This window comes from Juglans regia, chromosome 2, assembly GCF_001411555.2.
Source record: "Juglans regia cultivar Chandler chromosome 2, Walnut 2.0, whole genome shotgun sequence".
Classification (NCBI taxonomy): domain Eukaryota; kingdom Viridiplantae; phylum Streptophyta; class Magnoliopsida; order Fagales; family Juglandaceae; genus Juglans; species Juglans regia.
The window spans coordinates 34,272,602-34,290,422 of NC_049902.1; the positions used below are offsets into that span (position 1 = coordinate 34,272,602).

Sequence of the window (17,821 nt, forward strand, 5' to 3'; positions counted from 1 at the left end):
GCTGTGCAGTCGCTTTGAAAAAAATGAATAAATATGAGACCCACATGAAAAGAAATTAATCTTTTATTAGTGGACTCCACTCTTTTTCAAAACGACTGCACGACAATTACATATTTCATGACTGTATATAACAATACTTTTTTCCTTTTGATTGGTTTTTTTTTTTCAATAAATATCGGATGACGTGAGCCGATGCCGCGGTGTTACCCACATGCGGTTGTGAAGAACTGAAAAAAGAAAGAAAGAAAGAAAGAAACTTCTTGCAAAAATTCAATAACAGAAAGGCACTTTCCCAACCCAACGGCCTCATGAGCCAAATTCAAATTCAAAAACCTGTCCGTATCTCCAAGTTCCAACTCCAATGGCCACCTTTCTCACCACGCCGACCAAGACCCCGTACGACAAGTCCGCCTCCGCCATGTCCCGCAAGCACCTTCACCCCAAATGTGCTGACTCCTCCTCCTCCGCCGCCGCTCGATCCTCTCGTTTTGAGGCCTACAACCGTCTCCAGGCGGCCGCGGTGGCTTTCGGTGAGAAACTCCCGATCCCAGAGATAGTGGCCCTGGGCGGACAATCCGACGGCAAGAGCTCACTCCTCGAGGCCCTCCTTGGGTTCCGCTTCAATGTCCGCGAGGTCGAGATGGGCACCCGCCGCCCGCTCATTCTCCAGATGGTCCACGATCCCTCCGCCCTCGAACCCCGGTGCCGCTTCCAGGTCTTTACGGTTTTTAAGAGTTGCTCAATCTGATTGTTTTTTTTTTTCGGGCATTGAGAATTATCAATGAGTGTTGAGTTAGTTTCTGATTCATATCTGATAGACTCTATCTACTTGCTTTGTTATTAAAAAACGTAGATACATGAAAAGAAGATGGAAGTTGGACGGACTTGAACGATTCATGCAGAAATAATCGGCTTCTAGTTCTCTGAAATGAATGGATAATCATGGAAGCCATATAACTGGGTTAGGTATTACTCTAGAGCACAAGTAAGAGGACTGTTAAAATAATAGTTGAGCGATTAAATTCAGCATTTCTTATAATCTTAACCTTATGAGACAAGTGATAATTCAACTTTTTCAGTGCTTTATCTCACACTCTTATTCTTAGTTTGGTTGTGCAGAAACTACTGGAAATTGAAAGAGACAAATGTGAATTGACAAAGTGCAGAAACTTATTATTATCCTTTTTCAAAAACTGGGTGGATAAAGTAGTCTACTATTTATTTCTCGGTGATTAACATCAGATACCATAGGAATACAAGCATTATGTTTTCAGATATACAAAATGGAAAATTTGTAGGTTAGGCTGCTTTTGGATATATTTTGACTTGGTGTTATGGTAATGAATGCTATTGCAATCATCTTTGCGCGGTGGTTTGCTTTGTTCCTTTTGTTTTGCTATCTACTTTCTTCTTGCTGTAATGTTTAATTTACAAATGTTCTGAAAACTGAGCATTGAAAACAGGAGGAGGATTCTGAAGAATATGGCAGTCCTGTTGTTTTGGCATCTGCAATTGCAGATATCATAAAGTCCCGAACTGAGGCACTTTTGAAAAAGACTAAAACTGCAGTTTCTTCTAAGCCAATCGTGATGAGAGCTGAATATGCACATTGTCCTAATCTCACCATTATAGATACCCCAGGCTTCGTTCTTAAGGTGGCAATATTCTATATAGATATTGAGTTAATAAATGTTGGAAATTATCTTGCTCTTACACGAATTCTTGTTTTGAAACTTTGTTGGCAGGCAAAGAAGGGAGAACCGGAAAACACACCCGAGGAAATTATTACAATGGTGAAGTCATTGGCTAGTCCTCCCCATCGCATTCTGTTGTTCCTTCAACAGAGTAGTGTGGAATGGTGCTCGTCGTTGTGGTTGGATGCCGTTCGAGAAATTGATCCAACTTTTAGACGGACAGTAGTTGTGGTCTCCAAATTTGATAATCGTCTCAAGGTACAAACTTGTGGTTTTTATTGAGTGTCTCCAATATGAAAATCTAAGCCTACTATAAAAGAGATATCCATACTGATCAAAGAATGCCTCTATTTGTATTTTCAATGGACTGTCAATGAATCAATTTAAGTCTCCTTATGCTGTTGATATTTTCTGCAGTGATGGTACGATTAAATGAAGAGATTTGTTATCAGTGTATGGCCGAAGTTAATGGTTTTGCGGGTGTCATTATAATATGGTCTGAAATATGGTTTTTGGATATCTATAAATGCAGGAGTTCAATGATAGGTGGGAAGTGGACCGATATTTGAGTGCAAGTGGCTACCTGGGAGATAGCACCCGCCCATTTTTTGTAGCCTTGCCAAAGGACAGGAGCACCATTTCAAATGATGAATTCCGCAGGCAAATATCTCAGGTGGATTTAGAAGTTCTACGTCATCTAAATGAGGGTGTCGAGGGTGGATTTGATGAGGACAAATTTAGGCCTTATATTGGTTTTGGCCGTCTAAGAGATTATTTGGAGTCTGAGCTTCAGAAGAGATATAAAGAAGCTGCACCAGCAACTCTAGCTTTGCTTGAGCAGCGCTGCAGTGAAGTTGCAGCTGAACTGGACATAATGGACTCTAAAATTCGGGTCACTTCTGATATTGCTCATCTTAGGAGATCTGCGATGTTATATGTGGCTTCTATCAGTAATCATGTGGTTGGTAATCGGCATGAAACTTTTTAAATCTGTGTCCCCCCCCAAATGAAAAAATAAATGAAAAGAAAACTGAAAAGCAATCCCCTTAAAAGCACCTTGAAAAGAAACAGAAAGTTTAAATATGTTATTAATCATACCATACCGCTGCGAGCAACCCAATTACTTCTTGTACTTATTATTTCTTCTTTTTGTTACTATCAGAAAGTAAGATTTATATTTCCACTAAAAATGGAATCTGTTGGTGCCTACTGTACAGGGTACTTTGATTGATGGAGCAGCAGATCCTGCCCCTGAGCAATGGGGAAAAACAACAGTGGAGGAGCAGTCAGAAATTGGTCTTGGGGGTTGGCCCGGTGTTACTGCAGATATAAAGCCTCCCAATGCTACTCTTCGGCTCTATGGAGGAGCTGCTTTTGAAAGGGTGATGCATGAATTTCGCTGTGCTGCTTATTCCATTGAATGCCCCTCGGTGTCAAGGGAGAAGGTATACTGTAAGGGCAATTTACCTTGGATAATGGATTGAGATTTTTTGCGAATAGGTAAATTATTTCTTTTCCTGACAGGTGGCAAATATATTACTTGCCCATGCTGGCCGAGGTGGGGGTAGAGGAGTAACAGAAGCAGCTGCAGAAATTGCCCGTGCAGCTGCCAGATCATGGCTTGCTCCTCTTCTTGAGACTGCTTGTGATCGACTTGCTTTTGTTTTGGGGAATCTCTATGATCTTGCTCTAGAACGAAATCATGGTCATGACTCAGAATGTGAGAAGCTTAGAACTTTTTTTTTGCATTGTCATGTTATTTTGTTGCCAACAAAAAAAGTTTGGATTATTCTATCTCAGGTTATATTATTTGGGTAAGGTATTAGTATGCATTATATGAGTAGCGTTAATATCTTATGGTCATGGGAATTCATGTTTGCCTTAACCTGATGTCTGAGTTAACATCTACTATTTTCTTCAGCGGTCTATTTGATCTTATGGTCACGATGTTTAGATCCTAAGCTATTTTGACCCAACATTAGCCTATTCTGTAAATCTTCTTTTGCTTTCTAATTGTTGATGTTGGCATGCTTAATTTCATGGAACTTATCATAAATTGTTTACTCTGCAGATGGGATGAAATCGGAAAAAATGGATGGCTATGTTGGTTTTCATGCTGCTTTAAGGCATGTTTACAATCGCTTTATCAAGGACCTGGCCAAACAATGCAAGCAACTAGTTCGGCATCACCTTGATACAGTTACAAGCCCATACTCGCAGGTCTGTTATGAGAATGGCTTTCAAGGAAGCTTTGGCTCTAGCGCAACCTCTTTTTACAAGTTCAACCAGGCTTCAGCTGGTTCATTTTGTCTTGAGCTAACTGATGGGGGCCCAGCAGCCCATGATGGAATAATGAGAGAGCAAGAGAACATACCTCTGGGAAGAAATGGACAGCAAACCACACCAGTGAGAGGTGCAGAAACTAGAGGAGCTCTTCGAGAAAGCCAAATGACCGTGCCTGAGACCCCATCGCCTGATCAGCCATGTGATGCAGTATATGCTGGGGCCAAGAAAGAACTTGGAAATGGCATTGACATTGGAGCAAAAAAGCGGTTTTCAAGATTGCCAGGCAATAGCAGAAATACCGATCATGTAAGAGTTCAAAATGATGGTGGTCTTTTATTTGGTTATACCGGTTCAAGTTCAGGTTCAGCCTACTCAGAAATCTGTTCATCAGCGGCACACCATTTTGCACGGATTCGTGATGTTCTTGTTGAGCAAAGTGTGGCCTCGACTTTGAATTCTGGATTCCTAACCCCTTGGTAAGCTTGTTTATCTTTTCAACATTCATTTGTGTTTACACAAGCATTGATATTTATTGGAACGCCAGAATACTTTGTCCTTGTGGCTGTGCAAGCACCTGATTGTGGTGGGATTTTGTGGCTTGATAAGGTCGGGTTTTCCAAAAATTTTGAAGTTTCTCTGACTGTTGTAGGCTTAAAGCTTTTTTGGTTGTATTTGTTTGGTCTGTTAATGGTACTTTGTACACATTTACCGTATAGACTACTTTGGGGAAACCGTATCTTCAAATTGCGTGATCTGCCATATTCAAATTGCATGCATGGATCCTGGATTCCATTGGTTTTCGATGGAAGTACACTGGACTGATATTCTTATTAACTCTATCTTACTCTGCCATATTCAAATTGCATTTCTTTTACTTGTCTTTTCAAAGTTTGTTGTTCGATTCTTGTGGCCAATGTCCTTGTTGGAGTATCTGGTTGTTGAACATAAGTTAAAAAAAAAATGGCTCTAATATTTCTTGGAATAATGTTTTGTCAACTTTATAGCTAGAAACTGATTACAAAAAGCTGTTATTTGTTCCTCTCTATGCAGCCGGGATAGGCTCGTGGTGGCACTTGGGTTGGAATTATTTGCTGTGAACGATGAAAGATTCTTGGACATGTTTGTTGCTCCCGGCGCCATCGATGTACTGCAGAACGAACGGCAGTCTCTTCAGAAGCGTCAAAAGATACTCCAATCTTGCTTGAATGAATTCAAAAGTGTTGCTCGGGCACTTTGATGGCAAGTTGGCAACTGCATTAATTATAACCAGAAGTTCATATATATATTTTTTTTCCCTAAAGAAACATTATAAATTATAGAGAAAGTTCATAGGTTTCACATCTAGTGAACATACACAATTCTAATTCTAGCAACAACTTTCACTTACAATTGTGAACTTGTGAGTATATGTTTGATTCTTCTATAAGTTTGCGATTAAAAATACCAAGCCCCATGCGACATGTTAGGTTTGCACGATCTCCGAGATTCCTCGTCGTAAAAAAAATAAAAAATAAAAATTCTATGTTGCTTGTACTTGAATGCCGAGTAAGGCTCTATTTGATATAGAAACAGTTTCATTATAATTTTTTTAAATTTTTATAAAATATAATAAATAATTTAATTTTTATTTAAAATTATCTTATCTTTTATCTTATTATTACCCAAGTTACTAGCCGGTTGGTCTCCCATGTGGGGAGAGTGAGGAACACCAGCTCACTATCCCCAAAATCGATTTTAATGGAGACGTACTATTTTAATAAACGATATGGAACGAAGTTGGCTCCTTAAATTATTATTATTATGGGTCAAGTGAATAAGTATTTTTTGTGATTGCTCAAAAAATGAAAGAAAAATCATAGCTGTCTGTTTTTGACTTTTCAGTTGGAATTATGAAGTAATGAAACAGCGTTTAGGTTCAATTAACTTGTCTGCTTTGGATTATTCATTGGTATACAAGAACAACAAAAAATAAATATTAAAATTAACGTTGCCCTCTTTAGATTATTCCTTTTTCTTAAATACTTAATAATTTCTTTTGGAAAAAATATATATAATTGGAGAGAGAGAAAGGGTGTGTTTGACCCATTTGGTATTAAAAATTGGACGCTTCTACACGCATCGCTCTTAGCTACTACTGTTGGGAGCTATTTTTAATTATTTTAGTGTGTTTTTTTTTTACATTTTTTTACATATATTTTTTAATATTTTTTAAAAAAATTTATAATATTATTAAAAAAATACTTTTTTAATTACAAAGAAGAATAAGATGGAAAAAAAAAAAAAAATCAACGGTAGCTCTCAGTGAGACTAATCCACCCAATTGCCAAAGCCATCATGCTGGCAGCCTTTAAAAGTTACGTCTAGGAGTTGGGGGTTTCTTTGCCAAGACTCAAAACTCTGAAAATTCTCTTATAGCCTTTTACTTAAAAATAAAAAAACACAGAAATATATATACATAAACATAGAGACAAAGACAGCTATGGTGTCTGTCAGCAGTCGGCACTGGGTAAGCAATTCATGGACTCTGTAAAATGGACAAAAAGTGGTCCCCCGACCCGACCCACCATCACCGGACCCCAATGTTCTCGATACAAGAGGCCTATTCCAACAAGTTAAAGCATTGGAATAACATTATGTTCCCTGTAAACTTTTTTATTTGGATGTTAAGATGGATTAAGTTGAATTGTAAATAACAGTATTTTGTGGATTCAATTGAAATGAATTTTAACTTTTTAAAGTTAAAATGAGATTAACTTTTTATGTTGAAATATATGAAATAGGTTGAGATGATTTTGACATTTTTATGAAAAATTGATAAAGTAATGAGTGTGATCCATGATTGGTTTGAGATAAGTTGAGTTTGGTTCAACAACCAAATTTACTCTTCATATAAATATTTTTTTTTTTCTTGGCCTCTTTTATAGATATTAATATGGGAAATGTGATTGTCATTTGCTTCCTTCCATATTAATATGGGTCGTTTAGACTATATAGATACTTTCTCTTTATGCCCTTTTTCCATATAAAAATTATTTAAAAAAAAAAATACACCAGCTAATTTAAGTTAAATATATTGAAAAGACCTATATGTATATATATCCTCCGTCTCATATGATTTCAAGAAGCTAGCATAGTAATGCAACTATATATAGATTACATCATTGCCACCTTTTTTCTGCCACCATAGCTGTGAGGGGAGTTATGCGCTGGGTCAGACCAGGAGAAAGGCTTGGGTCGAGGGCTAGGTCGGGGGTCGGACATGAAGTCTAGGCTGAGCCAAGCACACTAAAAAGACTCGGGCCGTAGTCTAGATAATGGGTCTGGGCCAGGCCTTGTATACCTCAAAGGCCTAACCAAAAAAAATAAGAAGATGAAACCATGGCAAACACCTGGCAGAGAGAACAGCCTAGAAACTCACTAACAGACAAAAATGAGCAGTCACCTACTCCACACATCAGCGCTAACATAATAGGAGATCAAAAATATTGAGGAAGGAACGCTATATTAATGGAGAATATGAAACTTAGAGAGAAAGACATGTCACGTTAATGAGGTAGAAGAAAACTTAGAAAGGAAGACATGCCGCATTCAATGAAGCCCAGGACTTGGAACCCACTAGGAGAGGCCTTGAGTCAAGAGCAGTCACCACCAGACCTGAACATCTTATAACATGACAAATGGGCAGTGTCCGATCTCCTACCGAGCAACACCCCACTACCATGAAGGCCGAACCATTGGGTATAAATAGGCATCACCCACGATCAATCAAGAGGTTAACATCTACATATATTTCTACTACAACTTTCCTTAGGGTTTTCTCTCTTTATCTCTGACATTGAGACTAACTTGAGCAAGGGAGGTACCACGGACTCTGAGCTCCCCATTATCCTCCTTGCAAGGAAGAGTCTGAGTGTTGCCAACTTAGAGTTGTCTAGACCTGCGAAACACGACTTCAACAACAACTAATTTTAAATTAGAAAAATCACATTTGTTTTAATTAATTAATACAAGCACCAAATATACAATTTTTGTATAAAATTTTGTTGTAAAAACGTGAGTTCTATCAAGAAAATGTAAAATTCTCACACGTTTTCACGGCGCAAGTCACTTTTTTATAAAGGATTTGCGTAAGACTTGTGTATTTAGAGTTTGTATATATAATTTCTCTTTCTCATTTCTTATAAGAAATAGAGATACTAACCATACAAATTAGATGGTTTTGTTTTTGTATCTGTTGGGTCTTTTTTTTTTTTTTATAAGAGGATTTGGCACACAATCACAGATTATAAACCAATGAGCTATTTTATTCTTAAGTCAGTGTATAAAGCACATTATTCATGTCACTTAAATGATAAGATTTGATAAATCAATTTATACAATGTAAACACTTTATTAGATATGATCATGATTAGGGTAAGTTTGGATAATGAGTTGAGATAAAATGATCAATTGAGATGAAAGTTGAATAAAGTATTATTATAATATTATTTTTTAATATTATTATCGTTTTGAAATTTGAAAAAATTGAATTATTTATTATATATTGTGTGAGAATTTAAAAAAATTATAATGATTAGATGAGATGAGATGAATTAAAATACTCTTTGTATCCAAACGTAGCCCTAGAATAGAATTTTCTAAACCAAATAAAATAATATCAATGCTAGGGACTTGAAATGGGTAATTTCTTTTAATATATTTTAGAACTTAGCATCGGGCAATTTATTTTAATTCCATTTAAATACAAGTAAACAGCGGGTTAAGGACATGAATCCGAAAATGACAGAGATTTGAAATAAGATTCTCGGGATTTAACTATATTTGGCAATTTTGTATACACTTTTCAGGTTTAGGAAGGATTCTCCCATCCCAAACACTACTTATGTCTCACAAAATTAAGGTCCCGAAAATGGGTTTTCTATTTGCATAAGTAAATTAATTTTTCTCAGAGCAAATATATATTTAAGTGATGAGTGAAGTTGGCAGAAGAAGTTTCAGCTTTTTCAGTGAGTGATCATGAATGAAGCATTTAGTTCTAGGAAAATGATTTATCTACAACATATTTTACAACATATTATACAACAATGTGTTAAATGAGGGGCATTATTGTAAAATCATTTTATAAAAATAAAATGATTTTACAATAATGCCCCTCATTTAACACATTGTTGTACAATGTGTTGTAAAATGTGTTGTAGGTGTATCACTACTCTTAGTTCTACCGTTGCCTCTGAGATTCCAGCTGAAAAGTGAAAACACCTTAATTTTCTCATTGAATTGTTCCTTTCTTTCTTTCTTTCTTTTTCCCCGAAGTAAGGGCAAGGGCAGTTGGTGATCCGATTGTTGTTTGCTAACTGTAAAAAACAGTACTTTTATCCTGCAGGGACAGGTCTAGTTGTCTTAAAAACAACAAAAGATTTTGCCTCTGGCATTCTACCAAAGCCAAAGGACACCAAGTCAAGGTCTTCCACCTTCCACCTTCCACCTTTCTTTATAAGAATGTTGGGATCCATGACAACATTCAAAAACCCAATTCCAATTAATTATATATGGATAGCATTAGGCCAGAATGGTCGTCTCTGTCCATGATCATCTGCACATGGGAGAGCCGGGAAAGATGCAAATTTAAGTGGGGGCGCCGAGGGAAAGACAAGAAGATAAAGTAGTAGTACTTACACCTATAACATCTTATATTTAAGAAAAATACAAAATACAAACCATGTAATCTAGTTTCTAATAGTTTTGCAAGCTAGCTAGCTAGTCATGCATGGTGCGACAAACGCCCGCATGCAAGTGATCAGGTGGATCTCCGGCCTCTTCCCCGGCCCTTATATATGCATGCCGGTTCACCGCACGGGGAAAGATGCAAATTTAAAGATGCATGGATGCCGTATTCTATTATAACAATGAAAGATCATGGTAATTATAACTTTTAACATGATTTCATAAAGTACGTACGTACCAATACATGACGAAGCATGACATGATCGAATACTACTTCAATATATAGTGAATGCTCTAGAATTTACATTATCGATACAGATCAATTGGGCCATCAGATGAAAGGGATGATCATGGCCTTTTAACATTACTTTAAACTAAAAAACATTATATTATGAGGCAGGTACAGAAATTATCTCATCTCAGTTTATTTTATCTCATTATTATAATTTTTTTAAATTTTTACACAAAATATAATAAATAATTTAACTTTTTTAAATTTTAAAACAATAATAATATTAAAAAATAATATTCTAACAATAACTTATCTAAAATCATGATCTCATCTCACTATCCTAGCTAACAAGCCCAAATGTCACACAAGAAGTTAATCCAATTCCAAACTCTTTGAATAAAATGATATGCATATATATATATGCGGCCTCTGATCATACTCATAAATAAAATTGAAAATCTGATCTTAAATTAATTTAGACTTTGTTTAATTAATTAATGGAAAAATAAAGGTAGGCCTGCATGTGTTTGGAATTAAGTAAAAGTGGAGGGTTTTGGGGGACAAAACATGTGCCTAACATTAACTAAAGACCGGCTGTGACGGTGAGATAATATTATATATATAGGTAATAAATTAGGTGTTGGCGGACCCTACAAAGTCAGAAAAATCAAAGTAATTAAGATTCTACGCCCATGCTTCCGATCCTCATACATTTACCATATATAAAACCTAACAAAATGCCACCCCATTATTATTATTATTATTATTTCATTGTTAATTTAATTAATAAGGTCTTAGTCAAGCCGGCCATCGATCCCCAGACTAGCTTGAGCTACTATATATTATTATTAATTATTATTATAATTAATTATCTAAGCTAGCTAGCTCCTATGCTTCAATATGGTCGGAGGAGTACTCATGATCATTGAGTGCATGTCGACCAGTTAGCACTGATCATGTAGTACGCATATCATGTCGTCGTTCAAAATTTAAGCAATTTTGTGAGAAAATAAATGCACATGATGATGATGATATAATAAGACTTACTTTATTATTATTATTATTTTATTTGAAAAGATAAAGTTAATTTGTGACAGGCATAAATGTAAGTTACGTTGGTCCACTAGTTCAATTTCAGATAATTGATCAATGCAATAATAATGCACATGAGTACTACTACTACTACCAGAAGCCTATATATATATTGCACTAAATACGATCGATTACTCCAAATTTTGTCAAAGTAGTACACCTCCCCATTCCAAATTACAATGTCAATGAAGATAAAAAAAAATAGAAATTAATACTTTAACCATAAAGTGATTACACAAAAGTAAACTCATAAACTGACGTGACTTGATGTTGTATGTTAAAATGTAAAGTCACTTTTATCTTAAAGTGAATCTAACGAATTTTATAAAGTCACATTAATTTGTAAGTTAATTTTATGTAATTTTTTTTTTTTATGTTTGTAACAATTTTCATATAGTATTAATGTCGCTTGAAGCGTTTAATAACACGTAGTATTTTTCGTATCAAACGATCAGTACTTTGAAACAATATTATTAATTATCATGTAATATAGACGTTGTGCGCGATCCAAACAATGGGACAACAAAAGGAAATTAAAAAAAAATGTATTAGCCCAATCTCCAAGATTTTGCGTATATGCATGGTTGCGATCGAGGGCTTGAGGATCCGAGGCATGTCATGTAAAAGTAAGAAATCTGTGTGTTGTGTGAGAGAGAGATCATTAAGGAAACAATGTTATATACATATACATATACATGTACATACATATATATATATATATATATATATATATGTTACAGCGACAGGATAACAAGGTTACTGTCTGGCCAGCAAAAGATCATTGATGAGTGTTTGACATTGGAACACTAAAATCTGGCAAAAGAAAGCCAACCCTGGCCTGAGTATTTTATTACAAGCAATATTATATATGTAGATATATATATATATACACATATACATATATAAAAAAGTTTTTATCAACAACATATATATATAGTATTCTCATGCAATAGTAAGTTCGCGATCACGTAGGAAAATGATTATTATTTTTTATTAAAATAAATTTATTTTCATCACAAATAGTTATTCTCGTTATAAATAATTCGTTATAAATATTTTTTTTTTATAATGATTAAGTGTTTCAATTTCCATCGATCGTGAAAATCTTAATTCTTTTATCATAATATAAATAAGTCGATGCATGGATTTTAAATCATCTTTTGAGCATCTTGCGCGCTGATATATCTCTTATAAATGAATTAAACTACAAATCATTATTTAATTACATGGTTGATGGAATATGTTAGGGACTCCACAATCCAAGCCAGAATGATTATGATTATGACGTAGTACTGCTAATTACTCTTGGAGCAGCTAGCTAGCTAGCTCAACATCATCATCATCATGTATTGTGTCATGGGCATTAATTGGGTCCCAGCTCCCTTCTCTTTCTGCCTAATTACGAATTTGATTCTCTTTGTGTGATCAAAATTAATATGAACCACCCAATATATATATATATATATATATATATTTATATTATGTGGATACGGAACATGAGCATCTTAAGAAATGGATTAGACATTGAGATCGAGTGAGTTGAGAATTAGAATCCGACCATTGCTAGCTGATCTTGCTGGCCACAGCACTCGTAATTTGGAACCGAATTTATTCACTTAGTCATGATTGTCATTAAAAAAAAAAAACAGTACTAATTCATATATGTTTTGAATGCCATGCATTAAACTAATATATTGCAATATTGTGTATGTTTAGATCATTTTCTTTTTTAATTATTGTCGAAACTAAGGGAATGTTTAAATTGTGAGTCGAGATGAGATGAAAGTTGAATAAAATATTATTATAATATTATTTTTATTTTAAAATTTAAAAAAATTGAATTGCTTATTATATTTTATTTTAAAAAAATTATCATAATTAGATTAGATGAGATGAATTGAAATGCTTAACAAAACCTAAAGAGTCTCGAGTGAAAAACATATTAATACATTAAGAGAGTTTTAGAACATTTATTATTGATCGTTTAAACTTTTCAGATAGAATATTTACTTATCTCTCTTGCATGCATGCATGCATGCATGGCTCTTCTAGACTTCTTATTTGCTCTAGGCAATAACATTTTTAATTGTTATTTTCTCCCGCCCCCCTAATGGCAATTATCTTTTTCAACGGGTGAATTCTAGGAAACCTTGAAAATAACGAAAAATAATAATTTAGACAACCTTATATATTATACCTAATTCAATGTTGGGTTGAAATTGATTGAGGTTAGAGCCCTTTGAATGTCGTTTTTAACTCAAATCTAATTACAATTATACATAATTCAATGCTAATGTTTTTTTTTTTTCTGAGTAAAAAGAATGGGTAGAAAAAGAAAAACTTTGGTCATTTTCAAGTGGAAAACGGAAACAAGATATTCTAGATGCTTTGATCACTACAGATTGACCAATTAGCATGATGAATCTTGACTTATTAATGCACTTTTATGAGTGTGGTAACTGTTAAGGTTCCATCAATCACTGGGACTTATCTGGACCGTACGTGTCATACACGCGCGTTGAATGTGCAGAACTATATATGATTTTTTTTTTTTTTTTATTCATCGTCTCCAAATTTCCAATCCCATCACAGACACACAAGCACACAAATACGCACACAGGAGTCTCTGCAGTCAGGGCTCTGAAGTCAATGCCACTTGTACATACAAACATGGAGAGATGAATTTGTTTGATAAATTTTGGCACAGATGCTGATGGCCAAATAAATTCCTAATTCAACCAATACCCTTTATTCTTGATCAAATTCCCAAAACCGTTGTGCATTTTCTCTCTGACCAATCAACCCCAAGGTCCCCAACACCCACCAAAAAAGACAATGCAATTTTCTTCAAGACTGATAGACTATAATATAGAAACCAAGGTCTCCAGAGACGCATGAGAGATAAGCTGCCCACACAAAAACAAAAAGCACAGCAAATAAGCAACCTTTCCCCATCCAAACCTTGTTTTTCACTCATCCACCCCTCCTTCTCCCACCCAAATCAGCCCCCCCGCAGACCCAATTCTGTCTCTCTCTCTCTCTCTCTCTCTCTCTCTCTCTCTCGGGGGTGTTGGAGATGGACCCATCAATGGAAAAAACCTCAAAACCCCATGAAAGAGAGAACCTATTTCCCATAAACTCCCCAACCAGCAATGTCACCAACAGTGTGTGCAGCAGCAACAGCAATGGGCTCCAAACCCCCCCCCCGCCTCTCACCCCAAAAGCCATCCCCAGATCTGACTCCAACCCCTACCCAACGACTTTTGTTCAAGCGGACACCTCTACCTTCAAACAAGTTGTCCAAATGCTCACGGGCTCATCGGAGACCGCCAAACCATCGCCGAGGCCGAACCAAGATCCAACACAAGCTCCGTCCAAGAACCATAGCATACCACCTATCAGGACTGCACAAAAGAAGCAACAGGGGTTCAAACTCTACGAGAGGAGGAACAACCTCAAGAACAGCCTCATGATCAACACCTTGATGCCGAACTTTGCTCAGAACCCCGGGTTCTCGCCGCGCAAGCCGGAGATCCTCTCGCCAAGCCTGCTTGACTTTCCTTCACTTGCTCTTAGCCCTGTGACCCCATTGAATGGAGAAGACCCGTTTGACAAATCCTCCTCGCCGTCTCTGGGAAGCTCATCGGAGGAGGAGAAGGCCATCGCGGAGAAAAAGTTCTACTTGCATCCGTCGCCGATGACGACGCCAAGAGATTCCCAGCCACAGCTTTTGCCTTTGTTTCCCGTGACTTCGCCAAGAGTTACAGGGTCTTCTTCCTGATCGAGAGAGATCTTGTATGAAGGGTGTTACAGTTTAAAAGGAGGGATTCACGGCGGGTTTAGGATGGTTCTCAATGACAAGTAGACATCTTGCTTTTTAATTGTACAATTTCATCCCTCTTTTTCATAGAATGATGACGGTCTTCGTTTTACTCTGGTTTCATTTCATTTTATTTTTTGCTTTCATCGTTATATTATCCCTATTAGGAACCATCAAGAGTGGATAGATTTTGTTCAGGTCAATTACTTTTTTTTTTTTTTTTTGGGTTTTGTTTCTTTTTGCTCTAATATTCCATGGATGAGTTTCCATCAAACATTTTCATAAGAGAATTACATAAATTAGAGCCTTTTATATGTTCCCCGTCCGGGTTTGCTTGATTAACAAAAGGGCATTTATCTCCTAAAGAACATCTCTCTCTCTCTCTCTCTCTCTCTCTCTCTCTCTCAAGCAGACCTGTGTGTACATCTGAACTGTAAATACAAATTTCACTTAACCCACTAGCATTATTTTAGCACTTATGAATATAAAATTTGTTTTAAGAATGTTATATGCGTGTTTGTCTGGAAATTGATGATTATGGGATCATAAGGGATGATGATGGCTGGGAAATTAGGAAAATTTCTGTTACTTCATTGGCAAAGCAGACTGCATAGGAAAGAATCGAAAGAAGAAGTCCTATCATATATAGTTGTAGTAGTATTTGCTGAAACTCTGGTGCTTTAAGGATTGGGAGTCAACTTGGGGAAGGTCTTTCTACTTTCTAGCCTTCTGGGGCCCTCTACACTCAGGAACCGTATCACCAAAGGCAAATTTGAATGTCCCATCTCACTCACCAAAGGCAACTGCAATGCGGCTTTGCAAATATAATTTTTTATTTTTATTTTTCTATATTTTCATACCATTTAAACCTTTTGAATTATTGGACAATGCAAGATGCTGTTCTCAATAATTCAACCAATCGATCCATTTCCACCTTCAGGCGTTGTTAGAGTTCCCCAAGAAAGATATTCTATTTGAAAATGACGTATCCTAATATATAATCTAGTCTCAAATTCAGCACCAAAAAAAAATACTACTGGCCTTTCTTTTCTTTTTCTTTTTTTTTTTCCTGTTGTTTGGGCAAGGCAAAACTAAACCCTCCTTCCAAAGGTTGGTAGGGTTTTGGTGACATGGTTTTAAAAACCTTGGCTTCGAGAGAATGCAGAAACAGAAACTCAGAAGTGGAAGGTTGGATAGTTTGAGGTCGAGTTTTGTGTTGGTTGTTTTAGAAAGGAGAAATACTCTAATCACAAATAGATTATATAAAATGATTTCATAAACTGACGTGATTTTATGTTATTTGTCAAATTATAAGGATATTTTTATTATAAAATAAATTTGACCGATCACTTAAAATCATGTCAATTTATAAAAAGAAAGACGTGTTTGTGCATGACTTTACAGTCAGAAGCTTTTGTTGAAATGTTAAGCCTTTTCTTTTTAGTCTAAAGACACTTGAAACGTATGCTTTTAAGTCGACTACAGTTGCAGAGGCAAAAAGACTCTTGAGTTGTTATGCGAATTATTTTCCCTTTAAACCATTCTTCCTTTTTCCAGGAAATTGTGGAACCGAATAAAGGTTAAGACAAGAAGCAGAAAGTCGGACTTTGGTGATTATGATGTTTGAAAGGAAGAAAAATAGAGTACTCTGATTTATTAATCAACAAAAGCGGAGAAACTGTGAAGACTTTTTCTTTTCCTTTATTAATAGGGAAAATATATTTATAATTATGAATAGTATAATTATTGTATAATTATTTTAAAAAAATAAATAAAATATGAAATCTACATAAAAAAAAATTAATTTTTTAATAATAAATTTTATTTTTTTAAAAATAATTATACGATATTTATATACTTTACGATTATATATAGAATTACTGTTGTAAATAATACCATTTTAATTAGTCATTGTAAATGGACAGGACCAACAGTTGGTGGGGGCCAAAAGAAACCGCCAAGACAAGATATTTTTTTAATGCAAGTTGAGTATGTTATTATGTGGCAAATGCTTGGTAGTTTATTTACTTGGATATTTATTTAAGCCTCCTTTGTAGTCGCTTTGACCAGAAACTTGGACCAAGCTAGCTTCTAAATCGTTTTCCTATAATTTACAATATGCAAGCAAATGAAGCTGTTTGAAAGGTTCATTTTACAAAGTTGAGTGGTCAATATTTGTAGGGACAACCTTATTGATGTCTCTCCCTCCAATTGCAAATTGCAATTTGATAAACCTTTTTAAGACATGGGTGAATATGTCAATAACCTATTTTTCATTTGTACATTGGACCGGACCGATTCACTATCGAAATCCAAACTTTTGATTTTTTCGATTTCGATCTAATTTTTTCGAACTTACGAATTATTTATGTTAGTAATAATATAAATATTTACATATACTAAACTATTATTTTATTTATATTATAGTATAAGTATATTATTTTATAATAATTAACACATATTAGTATATTATTAAATTTAACTATAGTTTATATAAGTTCTAAACTCTTATGATTATATATGATCAAATGTGTAAAAATATATTTACAAAAAGAATATATATATTTATCAAAAGTAAGTTTATATTAATAACTTAATATTATTGTTTATGTTTAAGATTAAAATTTTATGTTATATTAGTTTTAAATTATAAGATTAAAATTTATATGTTATATTAAAAAGTATAAGATTAATAGACTTGAATAATAAAATTAAAATTTCATGTTATATTAATTAACAATTTAGTATATAATATATATATTGGTCCAGTTCGGTTTAAACCGATTCTTAAATTTTGAGAACTGTTACTGCACCGGTTTAGAACTTATTTTGGTTCTTAAAGAACCGATACCACACTGGTATTGTTCGATCTGGTCTGATCTGGTTCATCCAATTTTCCAATTTTTTCTTTTACACCCCTATTCTTATGTTTCATAGAAATTAATTTTTCCACAATCCTAAGGAATATTATAT

The 17,821-nt window shown here is 35.0% G+C and overlaps 2 protein-coding genes across 2 annotated transcripts; both read left to right on the plus strand.

The window, feature by feature from the left end:
• The first annotated feature begins 283 nt into the window (after positions 1–283).
• LOC109013133 (dynamin-related protein 5A) lies at positions 284–5,344 on the plus strand. The gene is made up of 8 exons (XM_018995116.2): positions 284–715; positions 1,464–1,655; positions 1,746–1,952; positions 2,227–2,655; positions 2,912–3,139; positions 3,219–3,414; positions 3,766–4,456; positions 5,031–5,344. Exons 1-8 carry the CDS (start codon positions 362–364, stop codon positions 5,215–5,217), a joined length of 2,484 nt encoding a protein of 827 aa, XP_018850661.1. The 5' UTR covers positions 284–361; the 3' UTR covers positions 5,218–5,344.
• An 8,357-nt stretch (positions 5,345–13,701) lies between these two features.
• LOC109013141 (VQ motif-containing protein 4-like) lies at positions 13,702–14,996 on the plus strand. Its single transcript, XM_018995127.2, has one exon. It carries the CDS (start codon positions 14,105–14,107, stop codon positions 14,807–14,809), a length of 705 nt encoding a protein of 234 aa, XP_018850672.2. The 5' UTR covers positions 13,702–14,104; the 3' UTR covers positions 14,810–14,996.
• The last annotated feature ends 2,825 nt before the right edge of the window (positions 14,997–17,821 follow it).

Excerpts from the sequence above, each read along its gene's own strand:
- LOC109013133 (XM_018995116.2), top strand. The coding sequence starts at position 362 with ATGGCCACCTTTCTCACCACGCCGACCAAGACCCCGTACGACAAGTCC. Across the intron at positions 1,656-1,745 it reads CCCCAGGCTTCGTTCTTAAG|GCAAAGAAGGGAGAACCGGA; the intron begins GTGGCAATATTC and ends CTTTGTTGGCAG. Across the intron at positions 2,656-2,911 it reads CTTCTATCAGTAATCATGTG|GGTACTTTGATTGATGGAGC; the intron begins GTTGGTAATCGG and ends CCTACTGTACAG.
- LOC109013141 (XM_018995127.2), top strand. The coding sequence starts at position 14,105 with ATGGACCCATCAATGGAAAAAACCTCAAAACCCCATGAAAGAGAGAAC.